General features: G+C 41.0%; 3 protein-coding genes across 6 annotated transcripts in view; 2 read left to right on the forward strand and 1 right to left on the reverse strand.

The window, feature by feature from the left end:
• The first annotated feature begins 3,505 nt into the window (after positions 1 to 3,505).
• On the forward strand, positions 3,506 to 11,320 carry mgrn1b (mahogunin, ring finger 1b). Of its 2 annotated transcripts, XM_026164523.1 has the most exons (17): positions 3,506 to 3,911; positions 4,592 to 4,710; positions 4,836 to 4,924; positions 5,024 to 5,170; positions 5,774 to 5,891; positions 6,015 to 6,081; positions 6,677 to 6,720; positions 6,822 to 6,869; positions 7,268 to 7,336; positions 7,420 to 7,579; positions 7,685 to 7,794; positions 7,929 to 8,143; positions 8,525 to 8,636; positions 8,715 to 8,760; positions 8,843 to 8,947; positions 9,311 to 9,356; positions 9,611 to 9,677. In XM_026164523.1, the coding sequence occupies exons 1-16, from the start codon at positions 3,824 to 3,826 to the stop codon at positions 9,349 to 9,351; spliced, it is 1,578 nt and encodes a 525-aa protein (XP_026020308.1). In that variant the 5' UTR covers positions 3,506 to 3,823; the 3' UTR covers positions 9,352 to 9,356; positions 9,611 to 9,677. The 2 variants fall into 2 exon arrangements, with proteins under 2 accessions (XP_026020308.1, XP_026020307.1); XM_026164522.1 differs by lacking the exon at positions 9,311 to 9,356 and having other exon boundaries at positions 3,507 to 3,911; positions 9,611 to 11,320.
• A 70-nt stretch (positions 11,321 to 11,390) lies between these two features.
• On the forward strand, positions 11,391 to 15,470 carry aanat2 (arylalkylamine N-acetyltransferase 2). The gene is made up of 3 exons (XM_026164524.1): positions 11,391 to 14,373; positions 14,532 to 14,686; positions 14,787 to 15,470. Exons 1-3 carry the CDS (start codon positions 14,205 to 14,207, stop codon positions 15,090 to 15,092), a joined length of 630 nt encoding a protein of 209 aa, XP_026020309.1. The 5' UTR covers positions 11,391 to 14,204; the 3' UTR covers positions 15,093 to 15,470.
• Positions 15,471 to 15,539: 69 nt separating this feature from the next.
• The window catches only part of rhbdf1a (rhomboid 5 homolog 1a (Drosophila)), a 31,251-nt gene continuing 29,009 nt past the window's right edge, over positions 15,540 to 17,781 (reverse strand). For all 3 annotated transcript variants that reach the window (XM_026164521.1, XM_026164520.1, XM_026164519.1), the window contains 2 exons: positions 16,673 to 16,826; positions 15,540 to 16,549 (listed from right to left, as the gene is read on the reverse strand). In XM_026164521.1, coding sequence (XP_026020306.1) covers positions 16,130 to 16,549; positions 16,673 to 16,826 — 574 coding nt within the window. In that variant the 3' untranslated portion in view covers positions 15,540 to 16,129. The remainder of the gene's footprint in view (positions 16,550 to 16,672; positions 16,827 to 17,781) is intronic.

Below are 17,781 nucleotides of genomic sequence, written 5' to 3' on the forward strand. Positions count from 1 at the left end.
ATATAGAGATAGACTGATTACACTATTCACTAGGGCAGGGCAATATGGCCAAAAATATTTATCACAATATACATTTGAAAATTTGCAATAACAATATAACTGACAATATAATTGACACGAGACAAAATACTTTACAACTCCCAACTTTATTAGTGCAAAAAAAGAAAAAAAAAACATCAATGTATTTTCACTTAAACAAGCAGCTGTTTAAGTGAAAATTTAACAGTGAAAATACAAATTCCTTGCTGGCAGTTTAACCAAAAGGCATTTCCAGTGAAAATGGGCTGACATATCCTGAGCATAACCATGTATAATATCCACAAAACTTAAAAAGAGGTTATACACACACACACACAATATGGTAATATTATGTTGAAGCACAGTCAGGAACGTAGTCAGGAACCTCACTCCGCGAGGTTCCTGACTACGATAGCCATAATGCTCTGACAATCCATCAAGCGGTGCGGGTTTGTAGCTTAGCAAAGTCGTACTAAAACTTTTTTTTTTTTTTTTGAGCACCAGTGTACCACACAAAATCGTTTCGAGGTCAGTAAGCACAACCAGAATTCATACATAAGAATTATAAGGGGCAGTGTCAATTTTTTCAGAAAATCAAAGGATTTAAAGAGCAACTTATTTTCCCAAAACCACGGTAATAACAACGGCCTGCTAGCATGCTCTAGCAAAAATTGTGCTTTGGTGTGTATCTGACGGACAAAAGCCAAACCAGTTCCACACCACTGAAGTTGCACCATTTTAACAAACCAATTCTGGTTCATCTGTTTCATTCAACGCCCTTCTCATTCTCGGTCATTATGCTTTTTCTGCCATGTGCGTATGAAAACAAAGGCACTGCACATGCGCGTTTTACCCATATTGTATCGCGATATTTATCGTTGCCTAACATTATATCGGTATTACCGTGAAAGGTATGATATGGCCCAGCCCTACTATTCACTATTATTCTGCTGTGCTTTGATCTTTTATGACCTCTGATGTCCTTTAGCACCAAAAAGGTTGAGAACTGAACCAGCTTGTATCATTTCTGTACTATGCTACATTCTTGTAGAGGTCTGTCTGTGTATCAGATAGTTACAACAAGATGTGGTAGAAGATGAAGCAAGTGGAAATATCAAGGAAAATTAAAGTTGCTCTGACAGTGGTGAAAAATATGAGGAGAAGAGAGAGTGTGTTTAAAGATAAAGTCAATGTATTCTCTTTTTCTTATATAAATCAGGGTTGCACTGAAGGTGGAGCCTATCCCAGTTGTCACAGGGCAACAGGTGATATTATATAAAGCTCTGAATAGGAAATTACTATATATGAACCAGTCCATTTAACTTGCAAATTCCATCTATCTATCCATCCATTTTCTTCCACTTATGGGGGCAGCAGCCTAATCGGAGAATGCCAGACCTCCCTCTCCCCGGCCACCTCCTCAAGCCTTTCCAGTGCACCACCACTCAGTTCAGTTCAATTCAATTTTATTTATATAACGCCAAATCACAACAACAGTCGCCTCAAGGCGCTTTTGAATTGTAAGGTAGACCCTACAATAAACCTAAATATACCTAAATCTTTCAGCTTGGGGCAGGAAGTTGTCCCTGACATAGAGTGGTGACTCCATCCTTTTTCCAGCTGAGGACCAAATTATGAACAGAATGTGTGATAAAGGGCAGCCCTGGTGGACTCCAACACCCACCAGAAACAGTATGCAGACAAAAGCTCATGCAACGGTTGAATAATGATCGAATGGCCTGACACCCCATACTCCGGAACACCTCCCATAAGACACTTCGAGGGAAACCCATGTAGACTGGTTGGGCAATCTCCCATGCCCTCTCAAGTATCCTAAAGAGGGTGAAGCTGGTTCAGTGTTCTGCGACCGGGACAAAAACTGCATTGTTCCTCCTGTATCTGAGGTTTGACTAACGGATGGGCTCTCCTTTCGAGCACCCTGGCAAGACTTTCTTGGGGAGGCTGAGGAGTGTGATCCTCCTATAGTTGGAACACACCCTCCGGTCCCCTTTCTTGAAGATAGGAACCACCACCCAGGTCTGGTAATCAGGAGTTACAACCCCTGATCTCCACACAACATTGTAGAGGTGTGCCGACCAAGACAGCTCAACAACAGCTAGAGCCTTCAGGAACCCAGGCCTAACCTCATCCACCCCGGGAGCCCTGTCACTAAGAAGTTATTTAACTGCATCAGTGGCGTAACCCCCAGAGATAGACAAGTTGTCTCCCTTGTCCCCATATGCTGCTACCTTTACAGAAGATGTGTCAGTGGGATTAAGGTGGTCCTCAAAGTATTCCTTCCAAAGCCCGACAATGTCTTCCTTCAAAGTCAGCAGCGTCTGGACTTCTTTAGGGTTCACAAGAAACTTAAAGAAGTCCAGACGCTTTTCTTTCCAAGCTCCTTTGACTACGATGACGTGGAGCACTGAGAACCTCCACAGGTATACACAATGTAGGTAAAGTACCACTTCCCCTTCTGAGTCGCCTGATGGTTTGCCAGAATCTCTTCAAGGCAGTCCAAAAGTGTTTTTCCATGGCCTCTCCGAACTCCTTCCACACTCGAGTTTTTACTTCAACCACTGCTCGAGCTGTGTTCCTCTTGGCCTGTCGGTACCTATCAGCTGCCTCTGAAGTCCCACAGGCTAACAAAGCCCAATAAGACTCCTTCTTCAGCCTGATGGTTCCCTGTTTCCCTGCAGCTTCAGTGCAGCAGTTTTAGCAATGGAGGCCCAACCACCAGACGTTTGCCCCTCGCTGGGCCTGACTCCAGGGTCCCGAGAGGGTAACCAGTAACCCTATCCCAGGCAGGAACAGTTCCCTTGATCTTCTGCTTATAGGGGTTTTTGAATCCCTCTTTGGTCCCTCACCCAGGATCACTTTGGAGACCCTGCCAGGGGACAAAAAGTCCCCAACAACACACTGTGCTGCCATGTTATAAAGAAAAAGTTAAATAAAACACTTTTGATGGGAGAGATTTTTAAGCTGACAAGAGTGGTGATAATCAGTGAGCAGCATTATGCCTTGTCATCGTTTATAATTTTTTTCTAAAGCACACATGGGAAAATTATACAAGGAGCTAAAGGCCTGGGACTGGTAAAGGGCGACCAAAATTTTTATAAAAGATAAACGAACCAACCCCACAAAAAATCATAACTATGCTAAGGAATCTCAAGATTTCTTCAGTGATTCTGTATTGAAAATTCCCTTCATCAGTGACCTAGGAAGTGCTACATATCAGTCAACTGGCAAGCTGTAGACTAATTTAAGTGCAACTACTTTGATAGACTTTTTTATGTAATCTGTAACCATGCAATGCAGTTTGTTGCTGCTTTCTAACTTTATAGAAATCAGTATGACCCTCTGGGAAGCACCCTAACCCTAGGTCAAACATTTCCTACACGTAGTTCATACAGCGTTGAATTTGCTGGATTGGAGCTGACGCCCGTGCTCTGACACCTTCCCTTCGTTACTAAATTAGCTCCGTGTGGACCTCCGGGCAGTCCCTACACACAGAGCGAACGCTCCGGAACGCTCGGCGACAGCCAATCAGCGTATCTCCCTGCTTTGTTAGCTCTCCTCTGGCAAAACAACAGCTCGTTTCGATTTGTTTTCCTTTTCGCCGCGTAGCCACCAACAAACAGAGCGAGTAAAATGTTAGAATAAATAAAGCGTGTATTTGTGTTTGGTGTTATTATCGTTTTGGTGTTAGTCTAGACTGAAGGCAGAGGAAGTTGGAACTGCCGACGCATCGTTCGCTGCTAGCTAACTGGAGCTAATATCGAGCGACCCAACAGAGAAAGCAGAGATGGGGTCCATCCTGAGTCGTAGAATCGCTGGTGTTGAAGACATCGATATTCAAGCCAACTCGGCTTACCGATTTCCACCGAAATCTGGTAAATGATCGTCAATGTCTCCGATGAAATCATATTCGTCATAAACCCCCATCTTCCTAACTAGTGCGGTCTAAATGCGCTTTCTGCTAATGACCGTCAGCCGCGCAGACAAATAATGATTGTAAACATATGTGATTGCGATTTTTTTTTTTTTTTTTTTTACCAATAGACGGTAACTTAATAAAACATTTTTGTCAGATTTACAGTATTTTCGGTGTGTCGGACATTGCTGCCACCGAGGATAAAGCACGATGGCTGTTTATTAGGCTATTACAGACAGACAGTCTTGATGTTCATCAGGATGATCATGAGTAGATGGACTTTTAAGAACTGGGGAATCATAGATGTTGACGTAGTGACCCTCTATGTCATCAAATGTTTCTCACCCTTTAAAGCAATAACCTTTAAACAGTTTGATAGCATATAGATCTTTTCACATTGTAAAAACAATGTGAAGATGAGTATATAAACTAGTTTAGCCACCATTTTATTGCTTGCCAAACTAGTTTTCTTAGCATTAACTGAATAATGGAAGTATTTTAAATTTGACAAATAGCTGAAAAGAATCAAAATTAAAGCTTCAAGGTTGCTGTGCTGCTTTTTCCGAAATGACTGCACTATTAAACATGAGTGCATCCAATCTGTTCATCGCTTTTTCTTTTAAAATATCTCACCTTCAGGGAATTATTTTGCCAGCCACTTTTTCATGGGAGGAGAAAAATTTGACACGCCACATCCAGAGGGATACCTTTTTGGGGAAAACATGGACCTGAATTTTCTTGGAAATAGGCCAGTGCAGGTGAAAACTGTTGTTTATTTAACCTGCTGTTTAGCACTGTATTTTCAACAGCAGTTTGACATTTCTTATCAATAAAATGGTCAGTAGAACTATTTCAATAATTTCAAATCCTTCTATTTCACTAGTTTCCATATGTAACACCTGCACCCCATGAGCCTGTGAAAACCCTGAGGAGTCTGGTGAACATCAGGAAGGATTCTTTGCGTTTGGTCAGGTAGTGATATAAAGGCACTATCACAATGAAACATCACCATAACAGTTTTAATGAAGCCAGTCACATTGGCCTAAGCCTTGTCAAATGTCTGGATTGTAGGTATAAAGATGACTCTGACACACTGGCGGAGGACGGCGGGAAACCAAAGGTCCAGTATGGTGTGGAGTTCACTTTTGATGCTGATGCTCGAGTGGCTATCACCCTCTACTGCCAGGCATTTGAGGAGTTCTCCAATGGCATGGCAGTGTAAGGATTTAATCTTACAATTAATACAATCAAATCATCATCTGGTTTTTTACTTATTAAATAAAAATCCATGCCGTGTGTGAAGTAAACAAAGATGGGGCAAATGCATCTGCGGATCAGTTGTACCATTCACACAGACTGATACTGCTCTGACACAGCGTCTTCATGTTAATGTGAAGCAGTAACAACAAGAAACATTTAAATGCTGTTTTATGGGTGTGAGATTGAGCTCCAGAGCACAAAGTCTAGAATAGATGCAATGGGTCCTTAGCAACCACCAGTCACCATGGATACCAGATAAGACTCAGACAAAGACGAAAGTGATAGTCTGAAGTTGCCGTCTTATGAAACAAACAAGATGATCCATAAAATGACGGCGGCTGCTGCTGTTGTGCTTGGTTTTCTATTTTCTTTAGTTTGATTTTATTTAAAAAGTGTACTGAATTTCTTAATACATATAAGTGTTAGTTCACATTGAGTCTTCATTGCTGATGTCTGTATAAGTGCAGCAGCAAAAAGTTTCCAGGTTGTACTGGAATATTTCTTCCCTTTTCTGTCATTTCCAAAGTCAACTTTGATAGTTTTGCTGTCTTCTACATGTAGGTACAGCCCAAAGGATCCGTCGATGGCCTCTGAAACTGTGCATTACAAGCGGGGGGTGAGCCAGCAGTTCTCCATGCCGTCTTTTAAAATAGATTTCAGCGAATGGAAAGAAGAAGATGTAAGCATTTGCAGTAGTTAATGCATTTTGTAATCAGTTTAATTTAGCACATAAAAAAGCATTGCATCACCACGTTTGATTTGATATATGTCTTCTATTTATGTGTAACTGTCTCCTTTAAAGCTGAATTTCGACCTCGACCGAGGAGTGTTTCCCATGGTGATCCAAGCTGTGGTTGATGAAGGGGACGGTAAGTCGCTGGAGCTGCACAGGACTAATACCAATATTGACTCTGTTAAAAAGGGGACTGTTGAACTTTTTCTTACATTTTGTCTTTAATATATGCTACAGTTGTAGATGTTTACAGCAAACATGGCCAAAGTTTTAGATAATTTGGTCAGTTTATGTACAGGTAATTCTTGTGAGCCAAAAGTTTAGGCATTTAGGTGCTCTAAGTGTTTGGTTTCTGACTCCTTTCTCTGCTTCTATATGATATCAGAGGAAGCAGATCTCCCTTATATAGTCATCTCAGGCAAACAGTTTTTCTCTTGTGAAAACAGGAGAGCCACCCCCATGAACTTTCTTTTTGGGATGAGCAGCCAATCAGAGGAAGGTTAGAAGGGAGGGTGACCTTCAAGAAAGAAAAGCTAAACTGCCTTGTTTAAGATAAATAGAATAATTTTGAACTCTGAGTCATGCAAAGCTACTATAGTGGAGTCAAAAAAATAAAATTAAAAAGCTGGAAATCGTCTCTCAGTGGGCTCCTTTTTAACATTTGAAAGTAATGGACTACGATCACAGTTTAATTGTTACCTCAATAATCTTGATGTTTTGTTTTTTTCAAGATTGTCTTGGACATGCCCATGTGCTTTTGGCAGCATTTGAAAGAGTATGTATATGTTAAAAAACAATAAATAATTTTAACATGTAGAGAGCATGTTTACTATTTATATGAGCTAAAACATGTCTTGTCTCCCCCCCCCCCCCCAGCATGTTGATGGGAGTTTCTCAGTGAAACCTCTGAAGCAGAAGCAAATTGTAAGTTTATAAAGGTTTTTATTTCAGTCTTGTTTTATTATAAGTTATTGAAGTTTAGAGTAAAGTCATATTTGAGCTGTTAGTTATTTATCCAGCCCATGTGTGGCATGTTTCTATCAAAGAGCAGGTGAAAGGTGGATGTTTCAGCCTGTGAAAGCATGTGAGCAGATGTGTGCCAATCTCTAAAATAGACTTGATTGTAAACCTGCGCTTTAGACTCTGAATGTATTTATTTATTCTACATTTGAGCGACAAGCACTACTTTAATGTTATTAAGTATACATAACAGATTTACAGTCATTTGTAGTGAATGGGTTTTCTTTCAAACTTTTAAGAATATGTGGATATTTTTTTTATAAAATCTAAATGTTGAATTTCATTTTTTACTTTTTTCTCAGGTGGACCGTGTAAGCTACCTCTTGCAGGAGATTTATGGAATCGAGAACAAAAACAACCAAGAAACTAAGGTTGGAATTGCTAACTGAGAAGAATCACGATGTTGGAAAAAGTTGGCTGTGATTGATTTGTAAGCCTTTTTGTTCTTCTTTAGCCATCTGATGATGAGAACAGTGACAACAGCAATGAGTGCGTCGTCTGTTTGTCTGACCTGCGAGACACGCTTATCCTGCCCTGCAGACACCTTTGTCTCTGCAACTCCTGTGCGGACACTCTGCGGTACCAGGCCAACAACTGCCCCATCTGCAGGCTGCGTAAGAAGTGTTACTTTCTTAAAAAAAAAAAAAAGTTGTGTCATGCTATATGAGCAGGTTTAGATTCAATCAATGAATTCATTAATGAATGTATCTGCTTTCCAGCCTTCAGAGCCTTGCTTCAGATCAGAGCTGTAAGGAAAAAGCCTGGAGCTCTTTCTCCCGTGTCCTTTAGTCCAGTTCTGGCTCAGACTATGGACCACGATGAGCACTCAGTAAGATATACGTTTTTAACCAGCTGTGCATCTTACCTAACTGCATTAACTGTAAAAAAAAATTTTTTGAAATCTTTATTATAATATTAAGATCAACAATAAATCCACTTTTCTCTTTCACTGACTTTTTGCAGGGCACAGACTCAGTTCCTCCTGGCTTCGAGCCCATCTCACTGTTAGAGGCCCTGAATGGTTTGCGCTCGGTGTCTCCTGCCATCCCATCAGCCCCCCTCTATGACGACATCAATTTCTCTGGGGGTCTGGGAGGGGACAACAGACAGTTAAGCTCTCCAGAGCATTTAAGCGATGGAAGTCTGCAGAAAGGCAAAGTCAGCAAGTCACCTGACAGGTAATCTAAGACATAAAATCTTTACTGCAAGTAATCTGGTTTAGGTAGGAAATTGGATAGCATGTAATGGTGTCAAACATCATTTCCCATGAGACTCTGCCAGTAATCAGATTTACCCCTTTATCCATTTCCTGTAAAGAGCTGTGTTTTTAGTTAATCTTTATGCCTCCAGCAAATTTTCTTTTTTAGAGGAAAATTTAGAGCTGACATAATCATGTAAAATGGGCCTGTTAGAGGCTGAAGGCCCAAGGGCTTATCTAAGGGCTAGAATATTTTTGTCAAAGTCAAATTCTGTGCATGAATGTCACCGTGAATAATTAAATTACCACTTCTAATAGTATAGTTAAGTATTTCTTATTTTTCTGCATTGTTCCCCTCCAGCACCCTGAGGTCTCCATCGTCTCCAATCCAGGAGGAGGATGAAGAGAAGCTGTCGGAGATGTCTGATGCTCAGCCACACACTCTTCTGTCCAGTAGCCCCGCCCCCACAGATGTAAGCTTCTTCTTCACTAACTGACATTAAGCTCTGACACCAGTACAGACAAAAACCTACCTTCCTTTATTCTTCCAGGCCACAGCGACTGAGGACGTGGCAGAATCCCTGTCTCCAGATGAAGGTGAGTTTTCTCCTTTGGTTCTCAGTGAACAGTCATGTGTTTGAGTGACAGTGATGACATTCTGGACTTTGTTGGTATCCAGAGGACAGGATGCATTCTGGAGGAGACATTCTGCAGGACTGCATCAGTGAACACAGTAGCTTGACCAAAACAGAGAGTGACCCACCAGGTGATCTGTCTTTGCCAGGTAAGAGCTTTTCCATCTGGGACGAAGAACAAAAAAAAGCCCTTACAAGGATCCTTTTAATTAAGGAAGAAGTGATAAAAATGAAAGATGTGTCATTTCTTAAACTTTGGACCTGTACTTTCCGATGAAAGCTTAGAGCAAATCAGGTCTTCACAAAGTGAAGACTTGTCACTGTTGACTGGAAGTTAAATATTCCCTCTGGTACTTCAGCTCAGTGTCTTTCTTCTTTAACCCTGGACTTTAAGGCTGCAATTCTGTGTGCTTTGCCTCTAACGTGTGTGCTCTGGTGCTTCTGTGTGTTATCTACCCCCCCTCTTCTGTTCCCTGCCATCTTGTCTCTTTTTACCATCTCACTTTGGCCAGCTCTAGGTCCTGATTCCTGCTCTATTGGTATGGAGGAATAACTGTGGTATGTAGGCTTTCCTGTCTGCTCTGCTTCTCTGTGTATGAGCTCTACTGATGATAATGGTAACATTCACTGCTATCATTCACAGCTAGAAACCTCCCCCCAGCAGTGATATGTTCTGTTATGATCAACAATTAAATGCCTGCAAGGCCAAACTGGTGTAGAACAGTTTGTTCTCCTACTGAAAGTCTGAAAGGAAACTTCACTTTTAACTATGTTTCTTATCTATTGATTGTTTCCCCTTTTTCCAACCCCAGGGTCATCAGAAAGCCTGAAAAGTCAGAGCACAAACTGCTCCAGCCAGCCTCTCCTGTGTCCCACGAGCAGCCTTCATATGGAAGATGAACATCTCATCCACTAACTCCTCCCATCTTTGCTTCAGAGATCATCCAGCTCTTTCATTCCTTTCACCCCCACAGCTCAGTCTTCTGCTTGCGTGATCAGAGCTGACAACAGCCCCGAAAGGAAGTTAACAAGAGTGAGGCAGGACTCTGTTTATTCCATCAGCATCTCTTGACAAAACAAAAGAAATTGGACGGTCGCAAAGATGTTTGTGATGGCTTGTTCTATGACTGAAGTTTAAAAAAAAAAGATCAACTCCCCCCAGCTTTTTATTAACTCTCGAATGGTCTTCAGTCGTCGAGTTGTTGTTTAGTACTGTTTATTCCAGAGAAATTTCACTACCTGTCATGGTGGTGCTTTTAAGCGCACTTACTTTAAATTAACGCTGTATCAAAGTTTTTGACACTAAATTCTAAAGAATTTGTATTACTTGTGTATCCGTGTGGCCATTTGAGGTGATTTTGCTCTCCCAACAAAATCAGTTATAATTCATTCCTCACAACAAAAGTATATAATGACATATGTCTTAAGCTGTCTGCTGTCTAAAACATCAACACATGGTTTTATCATTTCAAACTATATATCTATGTATTACAACTAGAGTCCTGTGTAGTTGCCTTTAAAATTGTACATTTTTTTATATATATATTATATAATATATAAAAAAAATATAAATAAAGGAACTACATTCAGTTAACATGCACAATATTTAAGACTTTGATAATCAAAAAGAGCTACAGATTTACATCCTAACAGCTGAACTCAAAGATAGCTAAAGCCTGCTACAAGCATAGATGCTGCACCTACATGTTTGCTGACTTAGTGTGGCACAGTAAGGGTGCTCGTGGTATATGTGGCAACTTTCTACAGTCCCTTTTTTTCCGTGGCAATGCCAGTGTCTGCTTCTGTGATGTAGCTGCAAAAAAAGGGGTCACGTGTTTGTGTGGCTGCAGCGACTGTACTTACCTTGGTTGTGTACGTGTAGCACACTGCATATAGATCTATGTGCCTTGAATTAATGTGGCTGCCTGCTTGTTGCAATGGACATTAGTGTTCTTAAAAATGCCACAGTATACAACAGTTTCAGCCCGTAGACAGGATTTTTTTTTATGCTGATGTACAGAGCCTTTTTTTCGTATCGCAAACTTCATGCTACTGGAAAAACGTATGTTGTTATTGAGCAATATTCAATTGAACTGTTCATTTACTATGTTATTGCCATGTGTTGATTATGCATTCAATATTAGTGTTTAGGTTCAAGTGGGTTCTCCTCGTAACAATTGTGTTTTTGAAAGGAAGGCATCCAATGCAATAGATGCAAAGGCAAATGCATCTTAATAATTGGGCTCGCATTTGCATGTGAATTTGTAGATGCTTAAACCTCTGACTCCTTTGAATGGTTTTTTTTTTTACTTTTGGTAACGTGCTTATTTTGTCTTTACTCCCTCCTTTTCTGTGCCATTTCAACTTGACACTGTGCCTTCCCGTTCTGACCACTGTTGACCTGGTATCCAGGATAACTCCACACTAAGTGGTATTTGGCTCTCTGTAAAATCAATACCTGTCTCTTCCCGTGTGTGTATAGCAGCATGTGTATAACAATAAAGAAAGAGTCATTACTTCAACTGCAAGTTGTTTGCTGATCATCTCAAGAACACAATTCTATTAAGACAATATTATGCTGTAGAGCTCACAGATTACAGTTTAATGCTGACAAATGTACAAGTTTTTGACAGTAAAACAGTGACATTTGCTACTGTGTAGATGTAGGAAATTAGCCCAGAAGTTTAAGGATTCAGAGTTTTACAAGGTAATTACAAGCATCGTGAAGAAAAGCACACACGTTTAGTAGTGGATGAAGAACATAAGAGATGTAAAATGATGTTTGCAGTCATCACTCAATATCAATTAAATCTGTCAAGCTTCAGATGAAGATGTTGGTCCTGAAATTGATAAAAACATACAAATCTGTGTTCTTTAAATGTAGACAAATACTTGGTCACACCCAAAAAGGTTCAGTGATAGCACAGTTTCCTATGTTATGCACTGCGTCATGTAAACGGATGAAAAGCAAAGAAAAATTCAAAGTTATCAAAGTCTGTCTTCTCTTCTTTTTTTCTTTTTTGCTGTGTGCACAATAGCAAACAGAATACTGGCAAGTCTAGTATCAATAAATATTATGTATATTATCAAATAAAATTAAAAGTGTGCATACTCTGTTTCTGTCATTATGAAGACCAAGCACCTGACACAGGGTTTTAGAATTACACTTAAGCACTCTGCTACTTTGGATTATATCTTTTATTGTGTATAAACATGACAATAAGGAGTCTTCTGTCACTGTGAACACTGCTCTCTACTGGCCACATGGCCAAGGAAACGTGTAGCTTTGGATCACATTTCAGTGTATTTTTCACAGGGAGCGTTGACTGTGAAGAAGGTCTGAGTGAATTCTCTATCCTGAACCTACATATGCATGAATGTGCAAATATATGTATGATAACACACATAGGAGGTTACACCCATATTAAAATAAACAATTAAATCACCAGAACATCTAAAACATGAAGTCTAGTCTGATATTTAAATAAATGGATATAATGTATCCCAGAAGAATAAATAAATGAACGACAGCTCATTTCAGTAAGAATTTTCCACCCGTCTGATGCAAAATGTCTCAGAGCTTTTCTGCAGTCATGATTAGCTGCTGCCCAGCTCAGACAACAACAGCTGTAAGCCAGTTTAAAGTTTAATGAGGATTCGGTTACACAAGCTCGCTTCAAGCTAGCCTGTAAAAACATAATACACTGTAGAAATGTGCATGTGTGCAGTATGTGTGTATCCACACACACACGCGCGCACACATTAGATTAGATCTATGACACTTTGGTCAGTGGGTCAGCGAGGCTAAATTACATAACGTCAGAGTTTAATAAGCTTTCACATGCTTACACCTTTGAGCGTCAGAGGTTCGTTTCCTTTTCTAAATTTGTCTGAATGAGTGAAAGTCAACTCTGTCACTGTTTAACTGTAACAGTGTGTTCAGCACTGAACGATTCCCAGGTCAGAAAAGGTAACGCAATCTCTGGCTGTGTACATGCCTGACATCTGATGATCCGGCTCACATAGATGTTCTTGTATTTGTGATTAGCAGGCTGTCCAGATAACACAGAATAAATGAGATTTACAAAACATCATTACAGCCCAAGGCCAAAGGGAGGAGTGGTATGAAGCAGTAATCCCTAATAATAATGTTCCTTTTTTAATAGTTGAGGCCATTTGGAGAAAGTATTTGTACAGCCAAATAACTGCAGTATAAAATATAAAACTCTTGGGGCCAGAGAAATAAGGCTTTCTTTTTTCAGTCTTAACAAAGGAAAATCCAATGAAAAAGTTTATTAGATGAAGAAGTTTAGGAATGCAATGCATACACATCCACAGAATTTGTGATATAGAAGCACTGTGGTTTTATTTCATGACATGAAGTGGTTTGCTGTAGAGTGAACTCAAAGTGTCCTTTGAAATTCTACTGTTGTGCTGACAGCTAAACACGTCTGTGTAAACAGGTTTACCCAAGGCCAGCTGATGCTCGTGCGCTCTCATTTAATTAGCCTGTGCTAAATCTCTTTAAGGCATGAAATCACCCCCACAGCAATCCGCATAAAATCTCTCCTCCTTACTCAGTTCAGTCAAAGTAGCCCCGACGCCCTTGGTCTCTAAAAACACGAGCATCACCACAACAGTCACACCATGTCCTGCACATCCCCACGCTGAACAAGACAAAACCCAGAGGACATGCAAATGTGCATGTGCCAATATCCATGTGCCCATGAAAACTAGTATCTCAACAACACACTTTTTTTCATACTGAAGGTTCACAGTTTTACAATTAATCTGCCTGAGTTATTCCATCTGTGCAGGCAGGATATTACCATTACAAAAAGATATTCTAACACAGAGGGAAAAACTAAAAAAAGACTTCTGTAACTACTCTGACACGAGGTTGATTCAAATGTTTATCTCAGTGTTGGAATGATTAAAGCTTTCTGAATACTAATAAGTAAAAAATTCTCACTGAACTGCTGCAGCTACAGACTTGTCAATCTCTTAATGTGGCAGTGCAAACCAAATCCAAAGTATAAAGCGCATAAAAAATACAGCAAGAACAATAAAGTCTGCTGTTTAACGTTAGAGGATTTAAAGACTTCGGTGGCACGTGCACAGACAGCTATCCTACTTGGAAGCAGCCACTTAGAGATCAGTTAAAAAAAGAGGAGGAGGGAGAGAGAGTGGGGGAGGCGAGAAGGTCAGCATCTTGCCAGCTGAGGTGACTAAGACTGGACTCAGAGCTGTGGGAAAAGCAGGGCACGGGAGGTTTTGTTTGCAGGGTTTAACTTTATCTGACTGCTACTAAAAGTTCTAGTAGAAAAAGGCTGGAAAAAAGGAGACAGACTCACAGGAGGAACTGTGTAAAATAATCAGAAGCTCCTGTTGTTGCTGTATTGAGGCATGATGACACAACAGGTCAGTGGCTTACTGTTCTTCAAACCCTTCTTTCAGAAGACACCTGTCAGGGTGGACAGCTCTCTGCAACAGAGGCGGCACACACTCCCAGCCAGCGAGTTCAGGAACCTCACACCACAGGATGCCATCAGTGTGTTCGAGATTGAAAGAGAAGGCAAGTCATTAGGCAAGATCGTTGCATTTCATATAAGCAACATATTAATGTGTAACTTCATCTTAGTGCCATTTACAGAGTTAGTGAGAGCATATTTCTTTCATGCTTTCATTTTCATTCCTCCCACAAACTGACGCACTCTCTAAAATCCTCCCCAGCATTTATATCTGTGTCTGGAGAGTGTCCACTTACCCTGGATGAAGTTCTTAACTTCCTAGGTCAGTGCCCTGAGCTGTCTCTGGGCTGGTTTGAAGAGGGACAGCTGGTAGCTTTCATCATCGGCTCTGGCTGGGACAAGGAGAGGCTTTCACAGGTATTTCACAATTGCCTGATTTTGGTGAAATGACTGTGATTCTGTGGCTCATTCATTTTCTTTTTTCTTTTTTTTAATAACATTACTTCTATTTAACCAGGAGGCCATGACTCAGCATGTCCCAGACAGCTCCACTGTGCACATCCATGTGCTGTCTGTGCACCGCCACTGCCGCCAGCAGGGAAAGGGCTCCATCATCTTGTGGCGCTACTTGCAGTACGTGAGCTGCATGCCAGGCCTCCGTCGAGCTCTGCTGATCTGCGAGGATTTCCTCGTGCCCTTCTACCTCAAGGCTGGCTTCAAGGAGATAGGGCCATCAGCCATCACAGTATCTAACATGCACTTCCAAGAGATGGAGTACACTCTATCTGGACAGGCGTACTCACGGCGGAACAGCGACTGCTAGTCCTTCAATCCTTACCCTGCACTCTCCACTCCACTTATTTCTAACATGGACTCTTGTCAAGCACAAAATACTGCAGCAGGAGAAAAGAGGACACGAATATAGCTGGCCTGGGTTCGGTATCCTAATGCGTCCCCTGATCCACTGAACATGGAGTTAAGTCTGTGTTAAGGCCTGAGGGGAACAACAGTGGATTTAGGTGCTCAAGCAACAAAATGAACCTGTTGCTTTTCTCAGTTATCTATTTATCTAGTCTTCTGTCACTTGTACAATAGATTAATAATGTTTTTAATTATTATAGAAGGCAATTACTGTAAACAACATCTCAGTGTAAATACAATTCTATTTTTATAAACCATACAAATCCAAGCTGTAATACAATCCCATAGCTTGTTGTGGTTTTGTTTGAATTCTTATGAGTTTAAATACTTTAAAGCGATCTTCATCATGTGCTCAAGCAGGAGAGGCAGACATTTTCATTTTGTAGATTTTTTTTTACTTTTCTTTTCAAATACATGTGAGTAGACAGGTAGCTAAAACACTACCGTGTTCAAAACAGTAATCACTTCTTGAGAAGCAATAAAAAAAAAAAAGGAGAGATAACATTCGAGTGCTCAGCATAATGTAACAAAAATATGGCAGTAGTTGGTACATTTATCAACAAGGCACCAAAGGTATCAATATCTGATTTTTGTCCCTGCTTTTGTATGAGGTTGCCTGGATAATAATATTAATAAATCTTTTGCCTGGAGGGTGAATGTACAAAAAAAGGGGAAAGAAAATCTTCATTGTTCCAGCGCTGGCTTTTCTCATTTCTGCAGGACAGCTAGGTGTTTTGGTGAGGTTCACAAGTGCCTTAGCTTTGTTTCACTCGACAGTGAAGGAGTGATGATGAAAATAAGTCCTTATGATGAGTGGTATGGGTATTCATATTGAGTAAAATAACACAAGCATATTATCATAGTCCACATAGAAGAGGGAGACAATCCCCCAGCCAGTCCGTGTCTTTTGACCTGATGCCTTCCTGCAGTGCTCACACTTCAGTGGAGGTGAGCATTGAGGTCATACTTCTCGCAGAACTTGTCTGTAAAGGGTATGCAGGTGAGCAACTCGCACCATTCACACTTGATTGGGTAGACGTAGAAGAGCACCACGAGGCCTGAAAAGAGTCCAACAAACACCAGCAGGAAGATGATAATCTGGCAGCGTTTGCGGTACAGGTCCATGCGGCCAAAGCTGATGTAGGGTAGGAAGGCGAAGGACAGGAAGAAGCCAGAGATGAAGCCACAAATGTGGGCAAAATTGTCAATCCAGGGCAGCAGCCCAAAGGCAAAGAGGAAGAGCACCACACACAGCAGCTTGGTGAAGGCCCTCCAGGGCTGGGCCAGGATCTGCCAGCTCTGAAACAGCTCCACAAACAGGCAGGCCAGAATCCCAAACTGCGAGCCAGCTGGACCCACCTGAGACAAAGACAGCATCGAGGGACACAGGCTTGAGAAAACACAATGAGCTGTTCAGTCTTTTATATCTGATCAAAATTACTTGTCATTTTGTGAAAGGTATTGTGTCTAGCTGGTGATCACCTCTGCTCTGTAGGGCAGGAAAATGGCTGAAGCTAAGTTGCCAGTGATGCCACTGAGTATGTAAATGATTGAAATGCGCAACCAGCCTGCCAGCTTCTCCAGATCCCTCAGGATGGTCATCTGGAAAGCCACCGACACCAGGCAGTGAAGGATTCTGGGAGGACAGACAATGACAAATAGTTCATATGTGTGACGAGTGTGATGCGCGAGTGAATGTGGGTGAAAAGCCGCACGTGTTGGGAAGATAATCCCTCTGTGTTGAAGAGGCAAGCCCCTCAAGTGCCGAGTGGGAATGACTTTGCTCAACAGCAAAATCAGCCTCCATCTCACTGAAGCTTAATGAGTTCGTGTGGCGAGGGCACTTTGTTTAATTACCCAGGAGAGAGATAAGAGACTGAATAAAGATGAAGCACTGCTCTTCTTAAGGTCAGCTCTTTGTGCTGCCTGACTGACAGGTCTAAACTACACCAAAGAGAAACTGACAGTCTGATATATACTGCGAATAACTGCAAGTAATGAATACGTGGAACACATGGAAAACAGCTGGAGTAACTTTAGCCAACTGCATATGAGGCACTGCTGGTTCATCTGATAAGAAGATTGCCCCTATCTCTCTAATGATATTGTATTATAATAACATTATTATATATACACTTTTAAACAGGAATAAAGACAGAGAACAATTAAATCCCCCCAACAATGGAGGGGAGAACAGAGCTTCCCTTGAATTTGTATTGCACAAACGTTCTGGTTTAAAAGAAAAATATGTATAAAAAAAGGAAATTCCTGAATGCAGCAGTTTTATAGGATGCGCTACCAACAGGGCAATGAACCCAGAGCTGCCAAACCAAAGAACATTTGCAGGAGTCAAATGTGGCAACGACAAGTGAAGCGTCAGCAAGAAGAATCAGAAAACCTGTCACTTCTCTGCCTATTCATGCAGCGTGCACTCCTGTCACTATCTGACACGTCAAATATTAAAATGTCAGTTTGGGCAACTGTATTTATATCTAACACATTATTGTGGAATATTTAGTTATTCAGCAAAATAAGGAACATTATTATTTACTAAGTGCTTTATAGTTCAGTCGCACATAAGTAAAAATTGG

The sequence above is a fragment of the Astatotilapia calliptera genome, chromosome 4, assembly GCF_900246225.1.
Source record: "Astatotilapia calliptera chromosome 4, fAstCal1.2, whole genome shotgun sequence".
NCBI lineage: Eukaryota > Metazoa > Chordata > Actinopteri > Cichliformes > Cichlidae > Astatotilapia > Astatotilapia calliptera.

Excerpts from the sequence above, each read along its gene's own strand:
- mgrn1b (XM_026164522.1), top strand. The coding sequence starts at position 3,824 with ATGGGGTCCATCCTGAGTCGTAGAATCGCTGGTGTTGAAGACATCGAT. Across the intron at positions 5,892-6,014 it reads GCGAATGGAAAGAAGAAGAT|CTGAATTTCGACCTCGACCG; the intron begins GTAAGCATTTGC and ends TCTCCTTTAAAG. Across the intron at positions 6,082-6,676 it reads TGTGGTTGATGAAGGGGACG|ATTGTCTTGGACATGCCCAT; the intron begins GTAAGTCGCTGG and ends GTTTTTTTCAAG.
- aanat2 (XM_026164524.1), top strand. The coding sequence starts at position 14,205 with ATGATGACACAACAGGTCAGTGGCTTACTGTTCTTCAAACCCTTCTTT. Across the intron at positions 14,374-14,531 it reads GTTCGAGATTGAAAGAGAAG|CATTTATATCTGTGTCTGGA; the intron begins GCAAGTCATTAG and ends AATCCTCCCCAG. Across the intron at positions 14,687-14,786 it reads ACAAGGAGAGGCTTTCACAG|GAGGCCATGACTCAGCATGT; the intron begins GTATTTCACAAT and ends CTATTTAACCAG.